Below are 26107 nucleotides of genomic sequence, written 5' to 3'. Positions count from 1 at the left end.
ATGAGGCTAGTAGGGAAGTTTAAGGCTCATGGAATAATTGACAAATTGGACATATTGAGAATGGGCGTGGCAACAGAAGACGGTGTGGAAAATCTCTAGGAAAAGGTCAACTGTGGATTTCTACAGGGATCGATCCCCCGCCACAGTTAGATGCTGCTATCCGCTGGAAATGGCCGAGCAGCTAAATGGCGGCATTCAAATCAGGCCCAGCAGTTAAAATTTGAACTGCCAGGCCTCCGACGAAGACTCCCACACGGGATTGCCATCCGCTCCTGCCAGGGTTTAAAATCGGCCCTTATCAGTCCTAAACTTCCCCAGCAGCCTCACATGAGGAACTTTGTCAAACGCCTTCTGATATCCAAGTAAATTACATCTGCTGGATTACCCTCCCTCACTAGCTTTTTTTCAATGAACTTAGTGTTAATTCAGGCAGGGGATCAATGGGTGGGAAAGAGGTAAGCTGCTGATAGAACAATCAGATATCAACGCTGGGCCGAATGGCCTTTCTTTCTTCTGTTTTTAATTGAGGAGGTTAGAAGGAACCCAAAAAAATGCACCTATCAACATACAGCACTGAACAGAAAGAAAAAGATCACAATGAGGTTACTGAACTGCAACCCTAGGCACCTGGTTACCAAGTTGTACTTGTTTGCCCCCCACGTAGGGAAACCGCATGCAGGGTATTTTGCCCTCTATTACGTATTTTAATTAAGCCCCTGCCTGTTTTAGATGGGGCCATTTTTGCTCTTTCCACCCCGACCAGCCCATATTACCTATGGAGTTAGTGGGGCAGTTTTATTCTGCTTTTGGCTACATAAACCATGAAAACCTTGGTCAGCCACGTGTTAATGCAGCATTTTATCTCACCATCAATGTTGTTGCTTCAACTAAAATCAATTCTATGAATCATCTGTGCTCAAAGGTTTGGAGACAGGGCTACAAAACTGCAGCCTCGATTCTCTGAGCCCAGATTCTCTGATCTCCCGGGAGCATGGGATTGTGATGTTAGCCCTTTGAGCTACAGACAAGGAGGGCCAAATTTAGTCTCTGCCATGCCTGGAAATTGCTGCAGATGGGCCGCAACGGAGTGAGAAATGCAACGGCGCTCAGCCCCAACTGATCTTGGTCCATACCCTGCAAGTTTCCATTCGGAGTTAGGCCAGGCTGGTGGTGGTGGAAAGGGGGAAAATGGCCCATCTAAAACAGGCAGAGACTTCATTAAAATATGTAAAAGGGGTCAGAATGTCCAACATGCGGTTTCCCAACGTGGGGGGCAGACAAGCACAACCTGGTAATCAGGTGCCCAGGGTTGCTAGGGATGGACAGGTCAGGCAGCAGTTCATATAAAGGACAAAGAATGCAAAGATGAGCGCAGTTAAGCCATTTCTGGGCTACTTTTGATCTTCTTAAAATGTTTTTCCCCCCTACTAACAGTGAGGTCCCCATGTACCTTCCAATGGTGGTTTCTTCAGCGCCATTACTGGTACCAATGGCTCCACCTCCTGGCAACAATACTGCATTACGGCCTATAGGGAATGTGCTGCGGAGTGGCACAGAGAGCATACCTTCACACAGCCACCTCATGCAACACCAACTCCTCCTAAGCAGGTGCCGGGCTGCTCCATAGCTCGCCCGCAGACCCTGACTGCTGTTTGGATTGCCTTTTCCTTCAGAATTGCCTGCTGTGTCTCTCTCTTCAGTATTGGCGAGGGCGGCTAATGGGCTGAGATGCTTTTTGAGGCTCTCCAAAGGCTTGCTGTTATTTTTCATCCCCTTGTCTTGACACTACCCTTTAATCGGCTCATCCCTTTAAATTTTGTTTGCGTGCAATTTTCTTCTTCTGCCACTATAGTGTGCTATCTAGACCCATCCTGTGAATAATAAGGCAAATGAGCATCTGCCAGAAAATTGAGTGCTTTTAGCAGTTTCCCCATTCTGGTGGGATTATGCTTTGGCTCTTAACTATTTAGACCTGTGGACCAAAATCAGTCCCAAGGTCTCCGCGGTTGATTTATAAAATAAGCACGTACCCACTAGGTAGCTTTAAGATGGCCGATTTTGTAGCTGAGGTTTTGATGTACAGAATTGGAGGACTTGAAACAAGACTCTTCCAGGAGTATGGCTCAGCCAGGAGCATGCCTGGCTGAAGGCCTGAAAATTCCTTTAGGTTACCTGGTAAAAATTAAAAGGCAAAAATGGTCAATGCCTATTGGTATAAATCGTTCACACTTATCAATGTGTATCGCTTACCCTTTTTGAGACATTCTTCTTCGTTTATGGAGAAACACACCACAGGGGTGATTCCATGATTCCGTGCTCCCACTTGTAGGCAGTGTGGGCCCGGAATGTCGGAGCTTTATCTCCTGTCTCGCTCCCTGTGAGCGGGCTTCCCAGTGGGAGCACAGAATCACCTCTGTAAGTTACGAGTGCAAAAACATACCTTTTAAATTTCAGAACAATAAGCTGCAAAGCAGATGGCAAAATTGAAGATTCTACTTCAAAGAATCATAGAATCTTATAGCGCAGAAGCAGACCATTCAGCCCCTCGTGCTAGTGCCAGCTTTTTGAAAACTATCCGATTAGTCCCACTCCCCTGCTCTTTCCCCATAGCCCTGCAAATTTTTCCTTTTCAAGTGTATATCCAATTCCTTTGTGGCTAAAACTTAAACTTCTCTATCTCTTGGTTGGTATTTTCTACCATCGCAGCTTGTGAAAATGATGAGATATTTACAGCAGTTTCCAGAGGCTGAGAGGGATTGTAAAAAATGTAGATGATAAAAATCCCAGCAAGACAGTTTTCAAATAAGTGCTAAACTACAAGAGGATTGTGCAGTTCAAGGAGCAATTACCTTTCATTCCACATGTGTCATCAAAAACTAGCGGCTCTCCCATGGCATGGCACACAGATCAAATTTTTAAAAATTAATTAATTAATTGAGGAATTGAAAATGAACAATCTTCTGTGCTGAGCAATGGAGGGATTGTAACTGTGAATAGGCTTAGTGCAGCCAGACTGGAAGATCAAACTGCAGTCCTCCTATGCCTGGAGTCCTTGCTTTTCTGGCCATCAGAGAGACATTAAATGGTGGAAATGGGTTTCATCTGGGGGTCCAGGTTGGAATGCCAAAAGGAATGGATTGTAATTTAAAAGAAAGAGGTAATGCTGAGGGAGTTTGAGCAGCAAGGGACGAAATTAAAAAGCAGAACCGCAAAGGTAATAATCTCTGGATTATTACCTGAGCCACGAGCAAATTGGCACAGGGTAAATCAGATCAGAGAAATGGATGCGTGGCTCAAAGATTGGTGTGGGAGAAGTGGGTTTCGATTCATTGGGCACTAGCACCGGTACTGGGGAAAGAGGGAGCTGTTCCGTTGGGACGGACTTCACCTGAACCATGCTGGGACCAGTGTTCTGGCAAACCTAATAACTAGGGCGGTAGAGAAGGCTTTAAACTAAATAGAGGGGGGGGGAAGGCTCAGGTGGGGCGAAGTTTAGATTGAAAGAGAGAAAAGACAAGGAAGTAGTACAGGAAAGTGATGGGGGTAATGATAAACAGAGTGTGTCAGGAAGGGACGGAACGTACAAACATAAGAGTGCACTAGCAAATGGGGCCGGGGTAGGAAAGAATGGGAAAAAGACAAAATTAAAGGTTCTTTATCTGAATGCGCGCAGCATTCGTAATAAGATAGATGAATTGACGGCACAAATAGAAACAAATGGGTATGATCTCGTGGTCATTACAGAGACGTGGTTGCAAGGTGACCAAGGTTGGGAGCTAAATATTCAGGGTTATTTAACATTTCAGAAGGATAGGAAAAAAGGTAAAGGTGGTGGGGTAGCTCTGTTAATAAAGGATGAAATTGGTATAATAGTGAGAAATGATCTTGGCTCAGAAGATCAAGATATCGAATCAATTTGGGTGGAGGTAAGAAATAGCAAGGGAAAGAAATCACTGGTGGGAGTAGTATATAGGCCCCCTAACAGTAGCTACACTGTAGGGCAAAATATTAATCAGGAAATAAGGGGGGCTTGTAAAAAAGGTAATGCAATAGTCATGGGCAATTTTAACTTTCACATAGATTGGACAAATCAAATTGGCAAAAATAGCCATGAGGAGGAGTTCATAGAGTGTATTAGGGACTGTTTCTTAGACCAATACGTCGGGGAACCAACCAGGGAACAGGCCATTTTGGATCTGGTAATGGGTAACGAAACAGGATTAATTAATGATCTCAAAGTAAAGGATCCCTTGGGAAGCAATGATCATGACATGATAGAATTTCACATCCAGTTTGAGAGTGAGGATCTTGGGTCTGAAACTACTGTATTATACTTAAATAAGGGTAATTATAAAGGAATGAGGGCGGAATTGGCTAAAGTGGACTGGGTAAACAGATTAGATGGTATGATGGCGGATAAGCAGTGGCAAACATTTAAAAAGATATTTTATGACTCACAACAAAAATATATCCCTGTGAGGAGGAAAGACTCCACAAAAAGGGTGAACCAATCATGGCTAACTAAGGAAGTAAAGGCTGGTATCAGGTTAAAAGAAAAAGCATACAACATGGCAAAGATTACTGGTAAGCCCGGAGATTGGGAAAACTTTAAAAACCAGCAAAGGATGACTGAAAGAATAATAGTGGGAGAAAATAAATTATGAGAGTAAACTATATAAAAACTGACAGTAAAAGCTTCTACAAGTATATAAAAAGGAAGAGAGTAGCTAAAGTAAACATTGGTCCCTTAGAGGATGAGACTGGGGAAATAATAATGGAAAACAAGGAAATGGCAGAGGAATTGAACAGATATTTTGTATCTGTCTTCACTGTAGAAGACACTAATAATATACCAATAATAGTAGAAAATCAAGGGGCAAAGGGGAGGGTGGAACTAAAAACAATCACTATCATTAGAGAAAATGTACTAGGTAAACTAATGGGTCTAAAGGCTGACAAGTCCCCTGGAACTGATGGCTTGCATGCGAGGGTCTTAAAGGAAGTGGCTACAGAGATGCATTGGTTGTAATCTTCAAGAATTCACTAGATTCTGGAAAGGTCCCAGCGGATTGGAAAACCGCAAATGTAATACCCCTCTTCAAGAAGGGAGTGAGTCAGAAAGCAGGTAACTATAGACCAGTTAGCCTAACATCTGTCATTGGGAAAATGCTAGAATCCATTCTTAAGGAAGTAGTAGCAGAACATTTGGAGACTCATAATACAATCAAGGAGAGTCAACATGGTTTTATGAAGGGGAAATCGTGTCTGACAAATTTATTAGAGTTTTCTGAGGAAGTAACGGGCAGGGTGGATAAAGGGGAACCAATGGATGCAGTATATTTGGATTTCCAAAAGGCATTCGATAAGGTGCCATCTTAAAAGATTACTGCACAAGATAAGAGCTCATGGTGTTGGGGGTAATATACTGGCATGGATAGGGGATTGGCTGACTAACAGAAAACAAAGAGTCGGGATAAAAGGGTCATTTTCAAAATGGCAATCTGTAACTAGTGGGGTGCCGCAGGGCTCAGTGCTGGGGCCTCAACTATTTACAATATATATCAATGACTTGGATGAAGGAACAGAGTGTCTTGTGGCCAAATTTGCTAATGATACAAAGATAGGTGGAAAAGCAAGTTGCGATGAGGACACAAAGTGTCTGCAAAGGGATATTGACAGGTTAAGCGAATGGGCAAAAATTTGGCAGATGGAATATAATGTGGGAAAATGTGAAGTCATCCACTTTGGGAGGAAAAATAAAAAAGCAAAATATTATTTGAATGGAGAAATACTACAAAATGCTGCAGTACACTGGGATCTGGGTGTCCTCGTACATGAAACACAAAAAGTCAATGTACAGGTAACAAAAAGGAGCCATAGCTCACTGAGGGTGCCTTCATGAGAAACGTCAGTCCCCTGGTAGAGTGACAAGCGCATGACTCTAGTTTTTCTTTAATGGTGGACATTTCAAAACAGGCTTTACATTGGAATATTGGTTGTGGTGCCACTAATAGTACTGCAACTGACCAATCATACCAAAGGAATGTAATGGATATACATTGTTAGATCTCAAATGTTAACCTATCTTTTCCCTTTACAGATGCTGACTGACCTGCTGCATATTTGCAGCTTTTTCAATTTTAATTTCATATTGCCAGCATTTACAGATTTTTCTTTGAACGAATCCTGACTTTTCGTAAGGAGTCAACATCAACTTCTTTCAGCATTTGCTTTTTACGTGGGTCAGCCGTGGCTCAATGGGTAGCATTCTCACCTCTGAGTTGGAAGGTTATAGGTTCAAGTACCACTTCGGTGACTTAAACACAAAATCAAGGCTGACACTCCAGTGCAGTGCTGAGGGAGTGCCACACTGTCAGAGGTACCGTCTGTCAGATGAGACTTTATACCGAGGTCCCATCTGCCCTCTCAGGTGGACGTAAAAGATCCTGTGGCACTATTTCAAAGAAGAGCAGGTGAGTTCTCCCCAGCGTCCTGGCCAATATTTATCCCTCAACCAACATCTAAAAACAGATTATCTGGTCATTATCTCATTGCTGTTTGTGGAACCTTAGATGCTGTGTTTCCTACGCTACAACAGTGATTGCACTTCAAAAGTACTTCATTGGCTGTAAAACGCTTTGGGATGTCCTGAGTTCGTGAAAGGCGCTACATAAATGCAAATCTTTATTTTAATGTAGCCAGAACCAATGTACAGCTCAACAGATATTATGTAGGTAAATGCCTTAATGACTGGCTGTGATCATAAGGCATAATAACATTCAGTGGTGGTCTTGGGTGGGTGTTCGTGATCAGCAATTGCTGCCACTGCCACTAACTGCAGGACTATTGTACACTGACTTTGAATGCAATACGAAAAAGAAAAATGCACTAACCTTTGTCAATGTTTTCTTTGCTAAAGTTTTTCTCACAGTTGATATCTCCCCAGCGCACCAGGGCAGAGAAGGTAACCAAAATTTCTGTGGGTTTGATATGGTCCACATATAGGTAGTAAGGTCCTCGGGCATCTGTGGGCTAAACCATCATCGTGGAGTCCATTTTGGTACAATATTCAGGTTGCAGAATCAGTAGAAAGCATTTAAAGTGTTACAATACACATCAGACAAAGCTGTGAACTTACTGATGTCTGGTACTGTAGGCCTTGTAGCTCATTATGCCCTGCAACATTCCACAGTCCAGGAGGCAGGCCAACAACAACAATTTACATTTATATAGCACCTGTAACATCCCAAGGTGCTTCGCAGGAACGTTATCAAACAATATTTGACCACCAAGCCACATAAGGAGATATTCGGACAGGTGACTAAATGCTTGGTCAAACAGGTAGGTTTTAAGGAGTGTCTTAAAGGAGGAGAGAGAGGTAGAGATGTTTAGGGAGGGAATTCCAGAGCTTAAAGCCTGGGCAGCTGAAGGCATAGCCACCAATGGTGGAGTGATGAAAATTGGAGATGAACAAGAGGCCAGAAATGGAGGAGTGCAAAGATCTCGGAGTGTTGTAGGGCTGGAGGAGGTTACAGAGATAGGGAGGGGTGAGGTGGTGGAGGGATTTGAAAACAAGAATGAGAATTTTAAAATGAAGGCATTGCCGGACCAGGAGCCAATGTAGGTCAGCGAGCACAGGGGTGATGGGAGAACGGGACTTGAAGCAAGTTAGGATACGGGCAGCAGAGTTTTGGATGACCAAGACAACTAAAATACATTTTGTACTTGCTGCCTTGATATACATAGGGAAGTGCAAATCTAATAACTCAAAAGATCTAAAAATACACCCGCTACACCTGTTGCTTCAACTTCTAACTTTTAGAACATTCTTTCCAAATCTCCTTGAATCTCAATTCTGTTTAATTCCAGTCATTTGGTCTCCATTAATGGTTTCTCGTTGAAATCAACTTCTCACTTCCATTTCCTTCCAATTCTGCTGTTACTGTTTCTATCCCAACTTCTGATACAAATCAGGTGTACATCATTACATTCAATCTGACATCCCTATTGCTTGTCATAGCTCCCTTGAACCACCTGATTTTGACCTATCGCTCCCTGCGTAAATTAAGTTGCAGTCACTGTTACTCATCTCACCTATTTAAAATGTTTCAACTTTCTGTCAAATAAAATTGTCTCTACTAACTCTAATCTCCCTCTGCTGAAATCAGTCTTGGCTAGTTCAACACTGGATCCACTTCTCCTCTACTGATCAGGTAGAAATATTGCCCAGTCCTTCGCTATCATGAATGACCTTGGACAACATGTCAACCTGCTTGCTAATTCCTTGGTTACCCAAAGTGGGGAGTTAAGTGCAGGAATGCAGTGGTAGTGGGAGATTTGATTGCGTATTTAACTGCTTCTGTAATGTAAGCATAAGTCCAAAGTAGTGTTTTGTACTCCAAGCACTGGAGTAAAGGACATTACAGAGTGGGTGCAGAAAGGGAAAGGGATCAACCAGAACTGGTGAAGTAGGGAAGATTCCGATTCGGCTCCTGTTAAGGTAATTCCAGGAGTTCAGTGGTCGAGCAAGAAGCAGGACCTCAAAGATAGTCATCTCAGAATAACTAATAGTGCCACAAACTAGATACTACAGGAGCAGCCAGGTTAAGGAGATAAATATGTGGCTAGAGAAGTTGTGCAGGAGGGAAGTGTTCAGATTCCTGGGACATTGGGAGCAGTTCTACAGCAGGAGTGAGCTGTAATGATGGAACAGCCTACTCTTGGAATCAATATCCTAGCAGGGAGGTTAATTAGAGCTCCAAGCTAGGGTTTAAACTAACATGGCAAGGGGCAGGGGAAAAGCAAGAGAGTAGAGTAGGCAGCTGAGAAAGGAAAGTAACCTCTTGGTTTAATAGGGATTAGATAAGGAGATAGAAAGGTTGAGAGAGGTTAAAAAGGACAAGATGGTGAACAAGAAATCGAAATGGGAAGCAGGAAAAAAATAAAATAATCAAACCAAGAAAATCCAAATTCAAATGTATGCACAGGCAATTAAATGTATCTGGGTATAAAACTTTCAGGAAGAATAGAGAAAGAAAAAAAGGAATAGCCATGTTAATTAGGGACAACATCAGAGCACGAAAGCATCAGGATTTAAATAAAGAAGTGGTCCATACAGAATTATTTTGCATTGAAATGAAGTATGACAAGGTATCAACTATATTACAGGGAATATATTACAGACAGCTAAACGGTGGAAAGAAAGTTGAGGATAAAATATGTATACCACTTCGAGGAGCGATATTAACAACTGAGCTATAATTGGAGGAGATTTTAATTATTCAAAAATAAACTGGAGTGAGGAAAATGTTTGTGGTGAGAAAGGGAAGAGTGTGTGTTGGGGTTGTTTTTTTAGTCAATGGGGGTATTTTAACTTTTGGCGATAGTGTAAACGGGCGATATCAGATTGGTCTTCCGTTAAACGCCTCTCCTGATTTTCGTTTCCACTGGGAGATGTGTATAACGAGTGGCCGATCTGATATCGCCATGCAGCAGTCAACATTGACTTCTAAAAGGAAGGCCATGCTTGACCAACCTTAGCGGCTTATTTGAGAAGGGAACAGAGAATAAATAGAGAAATTGTAGTGGATCAAGCATTATTCCCGCTCTGTTTATTGGATCCTTCATATTCTGAACTTTTTTTTTTATTTGTTCATGGGATGTGGGTGTTGCTGGCAAGGCCAGCATTTATTGCCCATCCCTAATTGCCCATGAGAAGGTGGTGGTGAGCCGCCTTCTTGAACCGCTGCAGTCCGTGTGGTGAAGGTTCTCCCACAGTGCTGTTAGGAAGGGAATTCCAGGATTTTGACCCAGCGACTATGAAGGAACGGCGATATAGTTCCAAGTTGGGATGGTGTGTGACTTGGAGGGGAACGTGCAGGTGGTATTGTTCCCATGTGCCTGATGCTCTTGTCCTTCTAGGTAGTAGAGGTCGCGGGTTTGGGAGGTGCTGTCGAAGAAGCCTTGGCGAGTTGCTGCAGTGCATCCTGTGGATGGTACACACTGCAGCCACTGTGCGCCGGTGGTGAAGGGAGTGAATGTTTATGGTGGTGGATGGGGTGCCAATCAAGCGGGCTGTTTTGTCCTGGATGGTGTCGAGCTTCTTGTGTTGTTGGAGCTGCACTCATCCAGGCAAGTGGAGAGTATTCCATCACACTCCTGACTTGTGCCTTGTAGATGGTGGAAAGGCTTTGGGGAGTTAGGAGGTGAGTCACTTGCTGCAGAATACCCAGCCTCTGACCTACTCTTGTAGCCACAGTATTCATATGGCTGGTCCAGTTAAGTTTCTGATCAATGGTGACCCCCAGGATGTTGATGGTGGGGGATTCGGTGATGGTAATGCTGTTGAATGTCAAGGGGAGGTGGTTAGACTCTCTCTTGTTGGAGATGGTCATTGTCTGGCGCGAATGTTACTTGCCACTTATCAGCCCAAGCCTGGATGTTGTCCAGGTCTTGCTGTATGCGGGCTCGGACTGCTTCATTACTTGAGGGGTTGCGAATGGAACTGAACACAGTGCAATCATCAGCGAGCATCCCCATTTTTGACCTTATGATGGAGGGAAGGTCACTGATGAAGCAGCTGAAGATGGTTGGGCGTAGGACACTGCCCTGAGGAACTCCTGCAGCAATGTCCTGGGGCTGAGATGATTGGCCTCCAACAACCACTACCATTTTCCTTTGTGCTCGGTATAACTCCAGCCACTGGAGAGTTTTCCCCCTGATTCCCATTGACTTCAATTTTATTAGGGCTCCTTGGTGCCACATTTGGTCAAATGCTGCCATGATGTCAAGGGCAGTCACTCTCTCCTCACCTCTGGAATTCAGCTCTTTTGTCCATGTTCGGACCAAGGCTATAATGAGGTCTGGAGCCGAGTGGTCCTGGCGGAACCCAAACTGAGCATCGGTGAGCAGGATATTGGTGAGTAAATGCCGCTTGATAGCACTGTCGACAACACCTTCCATCACTTTGCTGATGATTGAGAGTAGACTGATGGGGCGGTAATTGGCCGGATTGGATTTGTCCTGCTTTTTGTGGACAAGACATACCTGGGCAATTTTCCACACTATTGGGTAGGTGCCAGTGTTGCAGCTGTACTGGAACAGCTTGGCTGGAGGCGCAGCTAGTTCTGGAGCACAAGTCTCCATCAAGAACTCCACCAAGACCTTGGATCCTGATGCTATTCCTCGTGTTATTCCCAACAATGTGTTCCTCCAAATTTAGTCCTGTCCTATAGTATTCCTTCAGGTTCCTACTCCCAATCTGCCTTTCTTTCTTCTTGGAAATTTCTGTGTTTTTCTTCTTTATATAGGGGTGTTTTCATTTATAACGTGGAGATGCCGGTGATGGACTGGGGTTGACATTTGTAAACAATTTTACAACACCAAGTTATAGTCCAGCAATTTTATTTTAAATTCACAAGCTTTCGGAGGCTTCCTCCTTCCTCAGGTAAATTGGCCGGATTGGATTTGTCCTGCTTTTTGTGGACAAGACATACCTGGGCAATTTTCCACACTATTGGGTAGGTGCCAGTGTTGCAGCTGTACTGGAACAGCTTGGCTAGAGGCGCAGCTAGTTCTGGAGCACAAGTCTCCATCAAGAACTCCACCAAGACCTTGGATTCTGATGCTATATTTATAACAGGAGATTAAGGGGTAATTTGATAGAGGTGTTTTAAATTATGAAGGGATTGAGGGGTCTAGAACAAGGGGGCATAGATCAAGGATTAAATCTAAGAGATTTAGAACAGAAAGTAGGAGAAACCTTTTTTTTGCACATCGGGTCGCAGGGTTGTGGAATGCACATGAGTTAGTGATTGAAGCAGAGATCACGTCGACATTTAAGAATAGGCATGGTAGGTGGTTGAAAGAAAGGGGAATAAAGGGATATGGGAACAGGGTGTGCATATGGGTCTGCGCATTTTACACAGGACCTTTATGGCCAACAGAAAAAAGAAGTACTTCATACCATTGATCTGGGCTAGTTTTGAACACAGATCCCAAAGGCACCGAGCTACCAGGGTATAATCTTTATCCGCTACTTGCCAAATCAATCATGCATTGAGCATTCAGATGCTTCGATTATGAAATACAAGGTGAGGAAGATTACATTTTCAGAACATGCTTTTGGCAATATTGATCTACAGACTGAAAAGGCAGTGGTTTGTAGTGTGTATTAAGACACAATAACATTTATATTTAATTGCAAACATATACCTGGATGATGTGATGCTACTATGGAAAAGGCAAATGCCTCATTATAGTGCATTCATCGGAAGTCAAGCATTACACCTGTTACAGCAAGTTATGAAACCTAACAAAAAAGATGACACCATTTTGACCCAACTTCTATTCATATTACAAGAGATATCACTCTAAATTAAAGTCTTATAAGGGTGAAATGTATTTATCGAGGAAGTACCAAACAAAATTGGGATTGCGACTAAAAAACAATAAGTATAGTAAAAACAAGAATGTTACCTTCAAATTTGACTTTTGAAATGTGTAAGTGTATTTACTTGGGTTATGGAAAATCAGCAACGTTCTGAAAGTAAATGAAAATTTAACAAGATCAGTTGTTAAAGTTGAACTCAGAAGGCCCAACAGACTTATGTACAGGTGCCATACTTTTCACGTTGTACTTGGTAGCTTAAATGTAAAACCCAAGTTCATTTGGGAGATCAGCATTTCACTGTAAGTGAAGGCTGCTATCATTGTGTTGCTTAGAAAGGTTACTCTTAAGTTTTTGTGTCTACATCCTTCTTACTCTAGATTTTACAGTTTCTGTATTTTAAATTCCTTTCATCGGTGAATCCCAATTCTCTACGACTTAGAGAATATATTAATATCTAATTATGCTTTTGGTAGTATTCTGATGCTATTCCTCCTGTAATCAGGATAATGAACAGAAAACCCTCCCTGCTAATTATTTTAACTACTCCCTTCACAGGATTCTTCTTGCATCTTCACAAGGTGGTACGCATCACAACAGACCTGTTAGGTTTGAACTATCAAGCACATTTATGTAACAATAGATGAACAAACGTGTAACTAACAGCAGTGTAACACATGTATATTTGCAGTAGAAATTATACGGTCTAGCCCTTCAAAAGGAAAATAATAATAGGTTGAAAACCCGATACTAACTTACTATTCTTCTGAATTAACATATTATCTACAAAGTGATTATTTACTTCTTATACTTCTCACCATTGCAGAATCTAACTTAACCATTAACAGTTCCAAGCAGATTCTCTGAACTCTATTCCACTGAGCTCAACTCAAGACGCATATATTTAAAAACTGTGGCTTGGCTCTTTCCCGCAAGCCAGCAGTGTGAACTGTTCATGCAACATCTAGGCGGGGACATAAAATTTAACTGCAGCAAGTTTTTAAACGCTTGGGCCTGGATTTTCCATTCGAGCCAACGCCAGTCCCACTCGTCACCGGCATAACGTGAGCGGAAGGAGGCAGAAAATTTGTCAGGAGCCACTCCACAGGCTCCCTTCTCTCCCTCCCCAATGACTGAAAATATAGGAAATGCTGCCATAAGTGACAGGCGATGTATAATACACCTGTCCATATATGGGCGGGTTTATTATCATGCTATGCAAATGAAAGAAATACATCATCTGACATATTTGTCAGCTGTGGGTGAGTTGGTAGTTTCTCATTTCTGAGTCAGAAGTTTGTGGGTTCAAGCCCCATTCCAGTGATTTCAGCACAAAATCTAGACTGACACTCCCACTGCAGTACTGAGGGAGTGCTGCATTGTTGGAGGTGCCATCTTTCAGATGAGGTGTTAAACCGAGGCCCGTCTGCCCTCTCAGATGGACGTAAAAGGTCCCATGGAACTATTTTGAAGAGCAGGGGAATTCTCCACGGTGTCCTGGCCAATAATTATCCCTTAACCAACATCACTAAAAACTGATTATCTGGTCATTATCTCATTCCCGTTTGAGGGACCTTGCTGTGTGCAAATTGGCTGCCGTGTTTCCCTACATTACAACAGTGACCACACTTCAAAAGTGCTTCATTTCTTGTAAAGCACTTTGGGACGTCCTGAGGTTGTGAAAGGCGCTACATAAATGCAAGTCTGTCTTTCTTTCTTTATTTTCTATCGTTGGTGTCATAGCAATACTGGGCAGAAGGGACATACATATTTTAATGGGCCGAAAAATGCAGTCACTTTTTTTTTTTCAAACGTTCAATTTTTAAAAAGTTTCACAGGAAGCACAAAGGCCGCGGACCACGCTACGCTGCAGGCAAATCTTCGCCGCTCCCGCTCTCCAAGCACACTTCGTGGAGGCCAAAGAGACCACCTTAAAAACTGCAAACTAGTCTGTCTGTCAAAAATCGACTTGAGTTGGGGCACATCCTTGTGCCAAGCGATTGTTCCATGCTGCCAAATATGCACTGGCATTCTGTAAAAGGGGCAGGTTCCGGCCAAATGTGCCCCAACTGGATTTAAAGGGACAGCCACTAAGCCAAAACTAGATAAAAATATTTACTTTTTCTCACAGTTTACACCATGACATTGTTGCAGAAACAAAAACGCCAAAGTGGGCACGCAAATTGAATCTTCAGAGGCAAAGTTAAAAAAAATCTCACAGCAGATGTTCTGAGTTATTCTGTTAAATTGGGTAGAAATTCCTGCTGACAAACAATTTGGGCGGGCACAGAGATTCGTGATTTGTATGCAATAAGCATCGAGAGTGAGCTCTCGCCTGCACTGCAGGATGCCTGATGCCTGAAAGAGCACTTGGTAGGAACTTCAAAGCATTGCAGTGGCTATTTAAAGGACTATATATTCTTGTCTGCACTGAGTAAAGGGAATTGTAGCAGGAAAATGGAGGGGCTTTTGAGTCTAATTTGGCATAAAAATGGAATAAGTCTTAAAAATGTTTGGCGCAACAGGAAGAAACCATTGTTGCTCAGGCAAAATATTTTTACAGCAAAGACTGTTGATACTAACATGTTTACTAAGCTTCCCTGCTTCAACCATCTGCATTTTAAAATGACATTTCACATAAAACTGGAAATTCAACATCAAAGGGGTATGTAAATGATCTAACTAGCCGAATTTCCTCAGCTGTCCAGCTGGATCCCGCCCAAACTCGGCCAGAAAAAGGCCAGGGACCTGATACGCACAGAATGGAATCTCCGTGGGGAGGGGGAAGGCCATGCCGTGGCTCATTTGGTAGCACTCTTGCCTGAGTCATAAAGTGTGAGGTGATGCATTTTGGAAGGAAACATAAGGCCACATACTCCTTGGAAAAGAGTTTAAATGCGGTAGAGGAGCAAAGGGATCTCTGGGCACAGATACATAAATCAGTAAAAGTAACAATGTAGGTTAATAAGGCCATAAAAAAGCAAACAAAGCACTGGGGTTCACTTCTAGAGGGATAGAATTGAAAATCAGAGAAGTTATGTTAAAATTGTTTCAAAGCTTGGCGCTACATAAATTCAAGTCTTTCTCCCTTCTTCCCCCAGATAGCTGGCAGGAACTGGTGATTCCTAGTACGGAGCAGGTGAGCACTTGAGACATGTCCATAGTGATGAGGGCACTTGTCGGCCTCATGGAAATGACGTGCCCTCCCAGTGACCCCATAAACTTCTGCGGAGTCTACACCGGAGGACACCAGCGGGTGCGATCCCAACCTAACCGCCGGGATCGGGGCCTTCAGGATTTTGTTCCCCGCTGTTTTTTACTTGAATCAGGTCAACATTTATGAACACAGATGAATGAATAGTTGGGTACAAGAAGTAGACAGATTTAATGTTGTAACTGCTAAAACAGGATAATAACGGCAGGAAGCTCGCCTTACTGGAAACACTTGCAAAAGTCTTCATAATCGATCCATTTCTCCATACAGAAAATCTTCTGTCCTAATGAGATAGTAATTTCGGAGGTACCATCCAAGTTCAGTATCCGGCTGGATACCCGTGACACACTGTTGGGCATGCTTATATTGGTACCTGAAACAGACAAATTGTAATCATTAAGTAAAGAAAGGAACTTGCATGAATACAACATGTCCTTATAATGCCCCAAAGTACTTTGCAACCAATGAATTGTGTCAATTTGTGCACAGCAAGATCCCAGAAACAGCAACGGAAATGAATGGCGTTGAGGGAGGAATGTTGGCCAGGACAGGGGCGGGGAGATGGGCTGGCCTCGTTCAGGATTCTTCTGCGGCCGCCAACTACAGGGAAAGGTTTTTTGTTGTTTTTAAAAACGAAAACCTTTCTGCAGAGCCAGGAGGAGCAGGGGTGCTCCGCCCGGACTCCACACTCCTCACGATCACACCCCCGCCTCTCTCCGTTATCCATTCCAATTTCCCTCCCGAGACCTAGCTTGTCAGGCGAGCTGCCTGTGGCAGAATGGCACCGGCGGCTCACTCCGAATACGTAGACGAGGCTCAAGGGTTGGTGAAATAACGCATCTGTGATGGATCTGGGGATAAAAAAATTAGTGCTCTTCTGGAATGACTCAGACATCAAAGTTCAGGGCAACAGTGACTTTCACTGTTACACTCAATACCTTACCGATTTTTGGATTGCATCTGCAGGCTTTGTATAGCTGATGGCTACAGCTCGGTTATAAGCCCCTCGGCTGAGCCTAAGCCCCCTCTGCCATTCTCAGGTAGCTCTGCCTCTGTTGGTATGTGATTTCCACACCGTTCACCTGACGAAGGAGGAAGCCTCCGAAAGCTTGTGGAATTTAAAATAAATTTGTTGGACTATAACTTGGTGTTGTAAAATTGTTTACAATTGTCAACCCCAGTCCATCACCGGCATCTCCACATCTGTTGGTATGGGCAATGCATCGAGTATCAGCAGGACTGACCATGTCAGCCATGGCATAAGGTGTCAGCCGTGGTTCAGTGGAATTGGAGGCAACCTTTTGGCTTGGATAGGGAATTGGTTAGGAGGTAGGAGACAGAGAATAGGGATAATGGGTATGTACTCAAATTGTCAGGATGTGACCAGTGATGTCCCCGAGGGATCAGCTTTTCACTATATTTACAAATGACTTGGATGAAGGAATAGAGAGTCGTATATCCAAGTTTGCTGACGATACAAGTTAGGTGGCACAGTCAATCGTGTCGATGGGAGCAGAAAGTTGCAATGGGACATTGATAGATTAAGTGAATGGGCAAAACTGTGGCAGATGGAGTTCAATGTGGGAAAGTGTGCGGTCATCCACTTTGGACCTAAAAAAGATAGATCAGAGTATTTTCTAGATGGTGAGAAGCTAGGAACTGTGGAACAGAGGAGAGATTTAGGGGTTCAAGCTAAAGGTCAAGTACAAAAAATAATTTAAAAGGCTGATGGAATGTTGGCCTTTATCTCAAGAGGAATACAAAGGGGTGGAAGTTATATTATAGCTGTACAGAGGTCTGGTTAGAACCCATCTCGAGTACTGCATTCAGTTCTCGACACCGCACCTCAGGAAGGATATATTGGCCTTGGAGGGGATGCAGCACAGATTCATCAGAATGATACCAGGGATAAAAGGCTTAAAGGCTCAAAAGGCTTAAATGAGTACCTAAAAATGAGGTGCCAACCTGGTGAAGCTACAACTCAGGACTACATGCATGCTAAACAGCGGAAGCAACATGCTATAGACAGAGCTAAGCGATTCCACAACCAACGGATCAGATCAAAGCTCTGCAGTCCTGCCACATCCAGTCGTCAATGGTGGTGGACAATTAAACAACTAACGGGAGGAGGAGGCTCTGCAAACATCCCCATCCTCAATGATGGCGGAGTCCAGCACGTGAGTGCAAAACACAAGGCTGAAGCGTTTGCAACCATCTTCAGCCAGAAGTGCTGAGTGAATGATCCTCCTCCCGATATCCCCACCATCACAGAAGCCAGTCTTCAGCCAATTCGATTCACTCCACATGATATCGAGAAACGGCTGAGTGCACTGGATACAGCAAAGGCTATGGGCCCCGACAACATCCCAGCTGTGGTGCTGAAGTCTTGTGCTCCAGAACTAGCTGCGCCTCCAGCCAAGCTGTTGCAGTACAGCTACAACACTGGCATCTACCCGACAATGTGGAAAATTGCCCAGGTATGTCCTGTCCACAAAAAGCAGGACAAATCCAATCCGGCCAATTTCCGCCCCATCAGTCCACTCTCAATCATCAGCAAAGTGATGGAAGGTGTCGTCAACAGTGCTATCAAGCGGCACTTACTCACCAATAACCTGCTCACCGATGCTCAGTTTGGGTTCTGCCAGGACCACTCGGCTCCAGACCTCATTACAGCCTTGGTCCAAACATGGACAAAAGAGCTGAATTCCAGAGGTGAGGTGAGAGTGACTGCCCTTGACATCAAGGCAGCATTTGATCGAGTGTGGCACCAAGGAGCCCTAGTAAAATTGAAGTCAATGGGAATCAGGGGGAAAACTCTCCAAAGGCTGGAGTCATACCTAGCACAAAGGAAGATGGTAGTGGTTGTTGGAGGCCAATCATCTCAGCCCCAGGGCATTGCTGCAGGAGTTCCTCAGGACAGTGTCCTAGGCCCAACCATCTTCAGCTGTGGTGCTGAAGTCTTGTGCTCCGGAACTAGCTGCGCCTTTAGCCAAGCTGTTGCAGTACAGCTACAACACAACCATCTTCAGCTGCTTCATCAGTGACCTTCCCTCCATCATAAGGTCAGAAATGAGGATGTTCGCTGATGATTGCACAGTGTTCAGTTCCATTCGCAACCCCTCAATTAATGAAGCAGTCCGAGCCCGCATACAGCAAGACCTGGACAACATCCAGGCTTGGGCTCATGAGTGGCAATTGCCAGGCAATGACCATCTCCAACAAGAGAGTCTAACCACCTCCCCTTGATATTCAACGGCATTACCATCGCCGAATCCCCCACCATCAACATCCTGGGGGTCACCATTGACCAGAAACCTAACTGGATCAGCCATATAAATACTGTGGCTACAAGAGCAGGTCAGAGGCTGGTATTCTGCGGCGAGCGACTCAACTCCTGACTCCCCAAACCCTTTCCACCATCTACAAGGCACAAGTCAGGAGTGTGATGGAATACTCTCCACTTGCCTGGATGAGTGCAGCTCCAACAACACTCAAGAAGTTCGGCATCACCCAGGGCAAAGCAGCCCGCTTGATTGGCACCCCATTCACCACCCTAAACATTCACTCCCTTCACCACCAATGCACCATGGCTGCAGTGTGTACCGTCCACAGGATGCACTGCAGCAACTCTCCAAGGCTTCTTTGACAGCACCTCCCAAACCCACGACCTCTACCACCTAGAAGGACAAGAGCAGCAAGTACATGGGAACAACACCACCTGCACGTTCCCCTCCAAGTCACACACCATCCCGACTTGGAAATATATCGCCGTTCCTTCATCGTCGCTGGGTCAAAATCCTGGAACTCCCTTCCTAACAGCACTGTGTGAGAACCTTCACTACACGGACTGCAGCGGTTTAAGAAGGCGGCTCACCACCACCTTCTCAAGGGCAATTAGGGATGGGCAATAAATGCTGGCCTCGCCAGCGACGCCCACATCCTATGAACGAATTAAAAAAAAGTTGCGTAGACCAGGCTTGTATTTCCTTGAAAATAGACGATTAAGGGGTGATCTAATTGAGGTGTTTAAAATGATCAAACGAGTTGATGGGATAGATAGAGAGAAACAATTTCCTCTGGTGGGGGAGTCCAGAACAATGGGGCATAACCTTAAAATTAGAGCTGGGTCGTTCAGGGGTGATGTCAGAAAGCATTTCTTCACACATAGGATAGTGGAAATCTGTAACTTTCTCCCCCAAAAAGCTGTTGCGGCTTGGTCAATTGAAAATTTAAAAATTGAGATTGATAGATTTTTGCTCGGCAAGCGTAGTAAGATTTATGGAACCAAGATGGGTACTTGAAGTTAAGATACAGATCAGTCAAGATCTAATTGAATGGCGGAACAGGCTCGAGGGGCTGAATGGCGTCCTCCTGTTCCTATGTTTCAACACTTTAAAAGTACTTCATTGGCTGTAAAATGCTTTGGGACGTCCTGAGGTCATGAAAGGCGCCATATAAATGCAAGTCTGTCTGTGTCTGTCTATCCATCGATATGCCTTCCATGCCATCTTATCTCCCAGGTTGTCCACTGCTGTTCCTCCTGATTCTCCTCAGCCAACTGCAATGCACATAGCAGGCACACTGCATGCAATTGTTATATGTGGTCACTTACTTTCCCAATCTGCAGTCTGCTGCCACCTGATTTGAACCAGTAGGCTCAATGAGTGCCCTGCAAATTCGTGCAAGCTGGATTTAAATAACAATTATGCCAGCAGCAGGAAAGAACTTGCATCTTCTCACATCTCTCAGGTATGTCCTACAGCGCTTCGCAGATAATGAATTACTTCTGAAGTATAGCCACTGTTGTTATGGAAGCGAATGCAGCAGCTAATTAGTACACAGCACAGTCCTAAAAATAGCAATGAGATGATTGACCAGTTAATCTGTCTTTTTAACAAACTCAAAATGCTACCACATAGTCATGTCCACATAGTCATGTTCACATAACGCATGTTCTACAGCACTCATGAAACTGATCAGTGGAATGCATAAATACTGTGTGCCTTAAAAATAATGGCATTTCCAGGCTTGTGTTTAGAAAAAATTCAAGGAATTAAGGTCAAGAAATTCCTCTTTTAAAGGGAAAATGTGTTAAATGTACTGGTTTCCGTATGACTTGGCAGGAATTGATCTGCCCTGCACCCTGTGATAGATGGGAAATTGGATTAGTTTCAACACACACCCAACTGATCAGCTGATCAAAGCATATCAGCAATAATGCATTGGTTAATGAGACATTTAACCAGTGCAAGAAGCAAACTTTTCCTGAATCGAGCTGTGGATTAAGGAAATTTGTTGAGTGGAGAAGAGAAGGCGAAACACAAAGCTCAATTCAGATGATGCCCTTCAGGCTGTTGCTAATGGTGAGTGGTGACAAATTAGCTTCTTCTGGGCAACACACAAATAAGCAAAGGGTACAGGAGGCAAGGGAAGAGGTGATAGTGATGAACATGGCAGAGTACACTCAGTATACATGAGCTGAAGTGAAGAGAAAACTGTATGACCTTATACAAGACGTGAAGATGTGCAACAAGTACTATGAGAATGCCCTGAACAGCCCACGTACGGACATGATAGAAAGTGGCAGGTAGTACTGATCTATGCATAAGTAAGTGCAAGTGATTTATGAAACTGCTTCATGTGAAACAGCGAAGGAAAAATAAAGATTGAAGTGAAGCTCATAAACAGCCCATATATTCACAGAACAAGAAATAAGGCGAAACAGCTCCAGGCATAACAAGAAGTGATATTAATAACTGAGTGAGTAACATTGTACCAGTTGAGCCAGCAAGGTGATGGGAATCGTATGGACCATGTCTGATGCCTCAGAGGCTGAGCAGCAGACTGACGCTGTTGGAGCGCAATGCGCTCATAATTAATGCCTATTATTGCTATCCAAGCAGAAAATACTGGGTTTAACAACAACCACTTGCATTTATATGACACCTTTAACACAGAAAAATGTCCAGAGGCACGATCAGACAAAAATAAATGCTGAACCAAAGAATGAGATGTTAGAGAGCAGTCAAAAGCTTGGTCAAAGAGATTGGTTACAAGGAAGGTCTTAAAGGAGGAGAGGGAGGTGGAGAGGCAGAGGGACGGAATTCCAGAAAGTGGGGCCTAGTCAACTGAAGGCATAGCTGCCAATGGTGGGGCGAAGGGAGGGGGCAATGCACAAGAGGCCAGAGCTGGAGTAACGGTTCTGGAAGGGGTTGTAGGGCTGGAGGACAGGTTGAGAATTTTAAATCAGAGTTGTTCAGGTACCGGGAATCAATGTAGGTCAGCGGGGACAGGACTGATGGCTGAGTGGGACTTGGTGTGGAATCGGATATAAGCATCAGATTTTTGAATGATCTAAAGTTTTCAGAAAGTGAAGGATGGGAGGCCGGCCAGGAGGGCATTGGAATAGTCGAGTCTAGAGGTGACAAAGGCATGGATAAGGATTTCAGCAGCAGGCAGGCTGAGGCAGGGGTGGAAACAGGCATTGTTGAGGAGGTGGAAATATGTAGTCTTTTTGATGGAGAGGATATGGGGTCAAAAGTTCAGCACGGGGTTGAATAGGACATTGAGGTTCCGAAAAGTCTGGTTCAACCGGGGAATGGGGGGGGGGGGGATGGGGGTGGAATTGGTGGCAAGGGTATGAAGTTTGGTTTTACCAATGGTTAGCTGGAGTACAGGGCAGCTCATCCAAGACTGGATGTTGGACAAGCAGTCTGACAGCACAGGGGCAGTGGAGGTGGTGGTGAAATAGAGCTGGGTGTCGTTAGCGTATACGTGGAAGCTAACCCCATATCTTTGGATGATGTCTCCAAGGGGCAGCATGTTATATGAGTAAGAGGAGGGGGACAAGAAGTTTCCTTGGAAGACTAGGGAGCTGATGGTGCATGGGCAGGAAGAGAAACCATTGCTGGATATAGTCTGGCTACGACTGGATAGGTAAGAGTGGAAACAAGTGAGGGCAGTCCCACTGAGCTGGACAATGGAGGAGAGGCATTTTTTTTTATTCGTTCGTGGGATGTGGGCGTCGCTGGCAAGGCCAGCATTTATTGCCCATCCCTAATTGCCCTTGAGAAGGTGGTGGTGAGCCGCCTTCTTGAACCGCTGCAGTCCGTGTGGTGAAGGTTCTCCCACAGTGCTGTTAGGTAGGGAGTTCCAGGATTTTGACCCAACGACAACGAAGGAACGCTGATATATTTCCAAGTCGGGATGGTATGTGACTTGGAGGGGAACGTGCAGGCGGTGTTGTTCCCATGTGCCTGCTGCCCTTGTCCTTCTAGGTGGTAGAGGTCGCAGGTTTGGGAGATGATGGCGAAGAAGCCTTGGCGAGTTGCTGCAGTGCATCCTGTGGATGGTACACACTCCAGCCACGGTGCATTGGTGGTGAAGGGAGTGAATGTTTAGGGTGGTGGATGAGGTGCCAAAGAGGCGGGCTGCTTTGTCCTGAATGGTGTCAAGCTTCTTGAGTGTTGTTGGAGCTGCGCTCATCCAGGCAAGTGGAGAGTATTCCATCACACTCCTGACTTGTGCCTTGTAGATAGTGGAAAGGCTTTGGGGAGTCAGGAGGTGAGTCACTCGCCGCAGAATACCCAGCCTCTGACCTGCTCTTGTAGCCACAGTATTTATGTGGCTGGTCCAGTTAAGATTCTGGTCAATGGTGACCCCCAGGATTCGGCGATGGTAATGCCGTTGAATGTCAAGGGGAGGTGGTTAGATTCTCTCTTATTGGAGGTGGTCATTGCCTGGCACTTGTCTGGCGCGAATGTTACTTGCCACTTATGAGCCCAAGCCTGGATGTTGTCCAGGTCTTGCTGCATGTGGGCACGGACTGCTTCATTATTTGAGGGGTTGCGAATGGAACTGAACACTGTGCAATCATCAGCAAACATCCCCATTTCTGACCTTATGATGGAGGGAAAGTCATTGATGAAGCAGCTGAAGATGGTTGGGCCTAGGACACTGCCCTGAGGAACCCCTGCAGCAATGTCCTGGGGCTGAGATGATTGGCATCCAACAGCTGCTACCATGTTCCTTTGTGCTAGGTATGACTCAAGCCACTGGAGAGTTTTCCCCCTGATTCCCATTGATTTCAATTTTACTGGGGCTCCTTGGTGCCACACACGATCAAATGCTGCCTTGGTGTCAAAGTCAGTCACTCTCACCTCACCTCTGGAATTCAGCTCTTTTGTCCATGTTTGGACCAAGGCTGTAATGAGGTCTGGAGCTGAGTGGTCCTGGCTGAACCCAAACTGAGCATCGGTGAGCAGGTTATTGGTGAGTAAGTGCCGCTTGATAGCACTGTCAACGGCACCTTCCAACACTTTGCTGATGATTGAGAGTAGACTGATGGGGCGGTAATTGGCAGGATTGGATTTGTCCTGCTTTTTGTGGACAGGACATACCTGGGCAATTCTTGGATAGATGCCAGTGTTGTAGCTGTACTAGAACAGTTTGGCTAGAGGCATAGCTAGTTCTGGAGCACAAGTCTTCAGAACTACAGCCGGGATGTTGTCAGGGCCCATAGCCTTTGCTGTATCCAGTGCACTCAGCCGTTTCTTGATATCACGTGGAATGAATCGAATTGGCTGAAGACTGGCTTCTGTGATGGTAGGGATATCGGGAGGAGGATGAGATGGATCATCCACTCGGCACTTCTGGCTGAAGATGGTTGCAAACGCTTCAGCCTTGTCTTTTGCACTCACGTGCTGGACTCCGCCATCATTGAGGATGGGGATGTTTACAGACCCTCCTCCTCCTGTTAGTTGTTTAATTGTCCACCACCATTCACGACTGGATGTGGCAGGACTGCAGAGCTTTGATCTGAACCGTTGGTTGTGGAATTGCTTAGCTCTGTCTATAGCATGTTGCTTCCGCTGTTTAGCATGCACGTAGTCCTGTGTTGTAGCTTCACGAGGTTGGCACTTCATTTTATGTATGCATGGTGCTGCTCCTGGCATGCTCTTCTACACTCCTCATTGAACCAGGGTTGATCCCCTGGCTTGTTGGTAATGGTAGAGTGAGGAATATGCCAGGCCATGAGGTTACAGATTGTGCTGGAATACAATTCTGCTGCTGCTGATGGCCCACAGTGCCTCATGGATGCCCAGTTTTGAGCTGCTAGGTCTGTTCTGAATCTATCCCATTTAGCACGGTGATAGTGCCACACAATATGTCGGATGGTATCCTCAGTGCAAAGACGGGACTTCGTCTCCACAAGGACTGTGCGGTGGTCACTCCTACCAATACTGTCATAGACAGATGCATCTACGACAGATAGATTGGTGAGGATGAGGTCAGGTAGGTTTTTCCCTCGTGTTGATTCGATCACCACCTGCCGCAAGCCCAGTCTGACAACTATGTCCTTCAGGACTGGGCCAGCTCAGTCAGTAGTGGTGCTACCGAGCCACTCTTGATGATGGACATTGAAGTCCCCCACCCAGAGTACATTCTGTGCCCTTGCTACCCTCAGTGCTTCCTCCAAGTGGTGCTCAACATGGAGGAGGACTGATTCATCAGCTGCAGGAGGGCGGTAGGTGGTAATCAGCAAGAGGCTTCTTGCCCATGTTTGACCTGATGCCATGAGATTTCATGCAGTCCAGAGTCAATGTTGAGGACTCCTGACTGTATATCACTGTACCACCACCTCTGGTGGGTCTGTCCTGCCAGTGGGACAGGACATACCCAGATGGGGTGATGGAAGAGTCTGGGACGTTGGCTGGAAGGTATGATTCTGTGAGTATGGCTATGTCAGGCTGTTGCTTGACTAGTCTGTGGGACAGCTCTCTCAATTTTGGCACAAGTCCCCAGATGTTATGTGAGGAGGACTTTGCAGGGCCGACTGGGCTTGGTTGGCCTTTGTCGTGACCCGTGCCTAGTGGCCTGTCCGGTTTTATTCTTATGACTTTTTGTCGTGAGATTGTACAACTGAGTGGCTTGCTAGGCCATTTCAAAGGGCAATTAAGAATCAGCCACATTGCTATGGGTCTGGAGTCACATATAGGCCAGACCGGGTAAGAACGGCAGGTTTCCTTCTCTAAAGCACATTCGTGAATCAGATGGGTTTTTATGACAATCCGGTAGTTTTGGTAGACGACTGGCTAGTTTTTTTTGTTCCAGATTTTTATTTAATTAATTGAATTTAAATTCCCCAGCTGCCGTGGCAGGATTTGAACTCATGACTCCAGATTACTCGTCCAGGCCTCTGGATTACTAGTCCAGTAACTTAACTACTATGTTACCGTACCCAATTGAAGGAGGATGGTTTGGTCGACCATGTCAAAGGCTGCAGAGAGTTAAAAGAAGACAAAGAAAAATGCACTATGGTCACAGTCACAGAGGATGTTATTTATGACTTTGATTTGGGCTATTTCAGAGGTGTAGCACTGTCGGAAACCTGATTGGAAAGATTCAAGCATGAAGTTGCGGGAAAGATGGGCACGGATTTGGGAGGCGACAACACGATCTTTGGAGAGGAAATAGAGGTAGGAGATGGGGCGGTAGTTTGCAAG

General features: G+C 44.9%; 1 protein-coding gene across 3 annotated transcripts in view; it reads right to left on the bottom strand.

Moving 5' to 3' along the window:
• adgb (androglobin) overlaps positions 1-26107 on the bottom strand; it is a 225624-nt gene that overhangs the window by 72744 nt on the left and 126773 nt on the right. For all 3 annotated transcript variants that reach the window (XM_067989325.1, XM_067989323.1, XM_067989324.1), the window contains 4 exons: positions 15825-15975; positions 12478-12541; positions 6894-7032; positions 2031-2172 (listed from right to left, as the gene is read on the bottom strand). In XM_067989325.1, the coding sequence (XP_067845426.1) occupies positions 2031-2172; positions 6894-7032; positions 12478-12541; positions 15825-15975 (496 nt within the window). The remainder of the gene's footprint in view (positions 1-2030; positions 2173-6893; positions 7033-12477; positions 12542-15824; positions 15976-26107) is intronic.

This window comes from Heptranchias perlo, chromosome 8 (genome assembly GCF_035084215.1).
Source record: "Heptranchias perlo isolate sHepPer1 chromosome 8, sHepPer1.hap1, whole genome shotgun sequence".
Classification (NCBI taxonomy): Eukaryota; Metazoa; Chordata; class Chondrichthyes; order Hexanchiformes; family Hexanchidae; genus Heptranchias; species Heptranchias perlo.
This window is presented reverse-complemented; position numbering and strand designations above follow the sequence as displayed.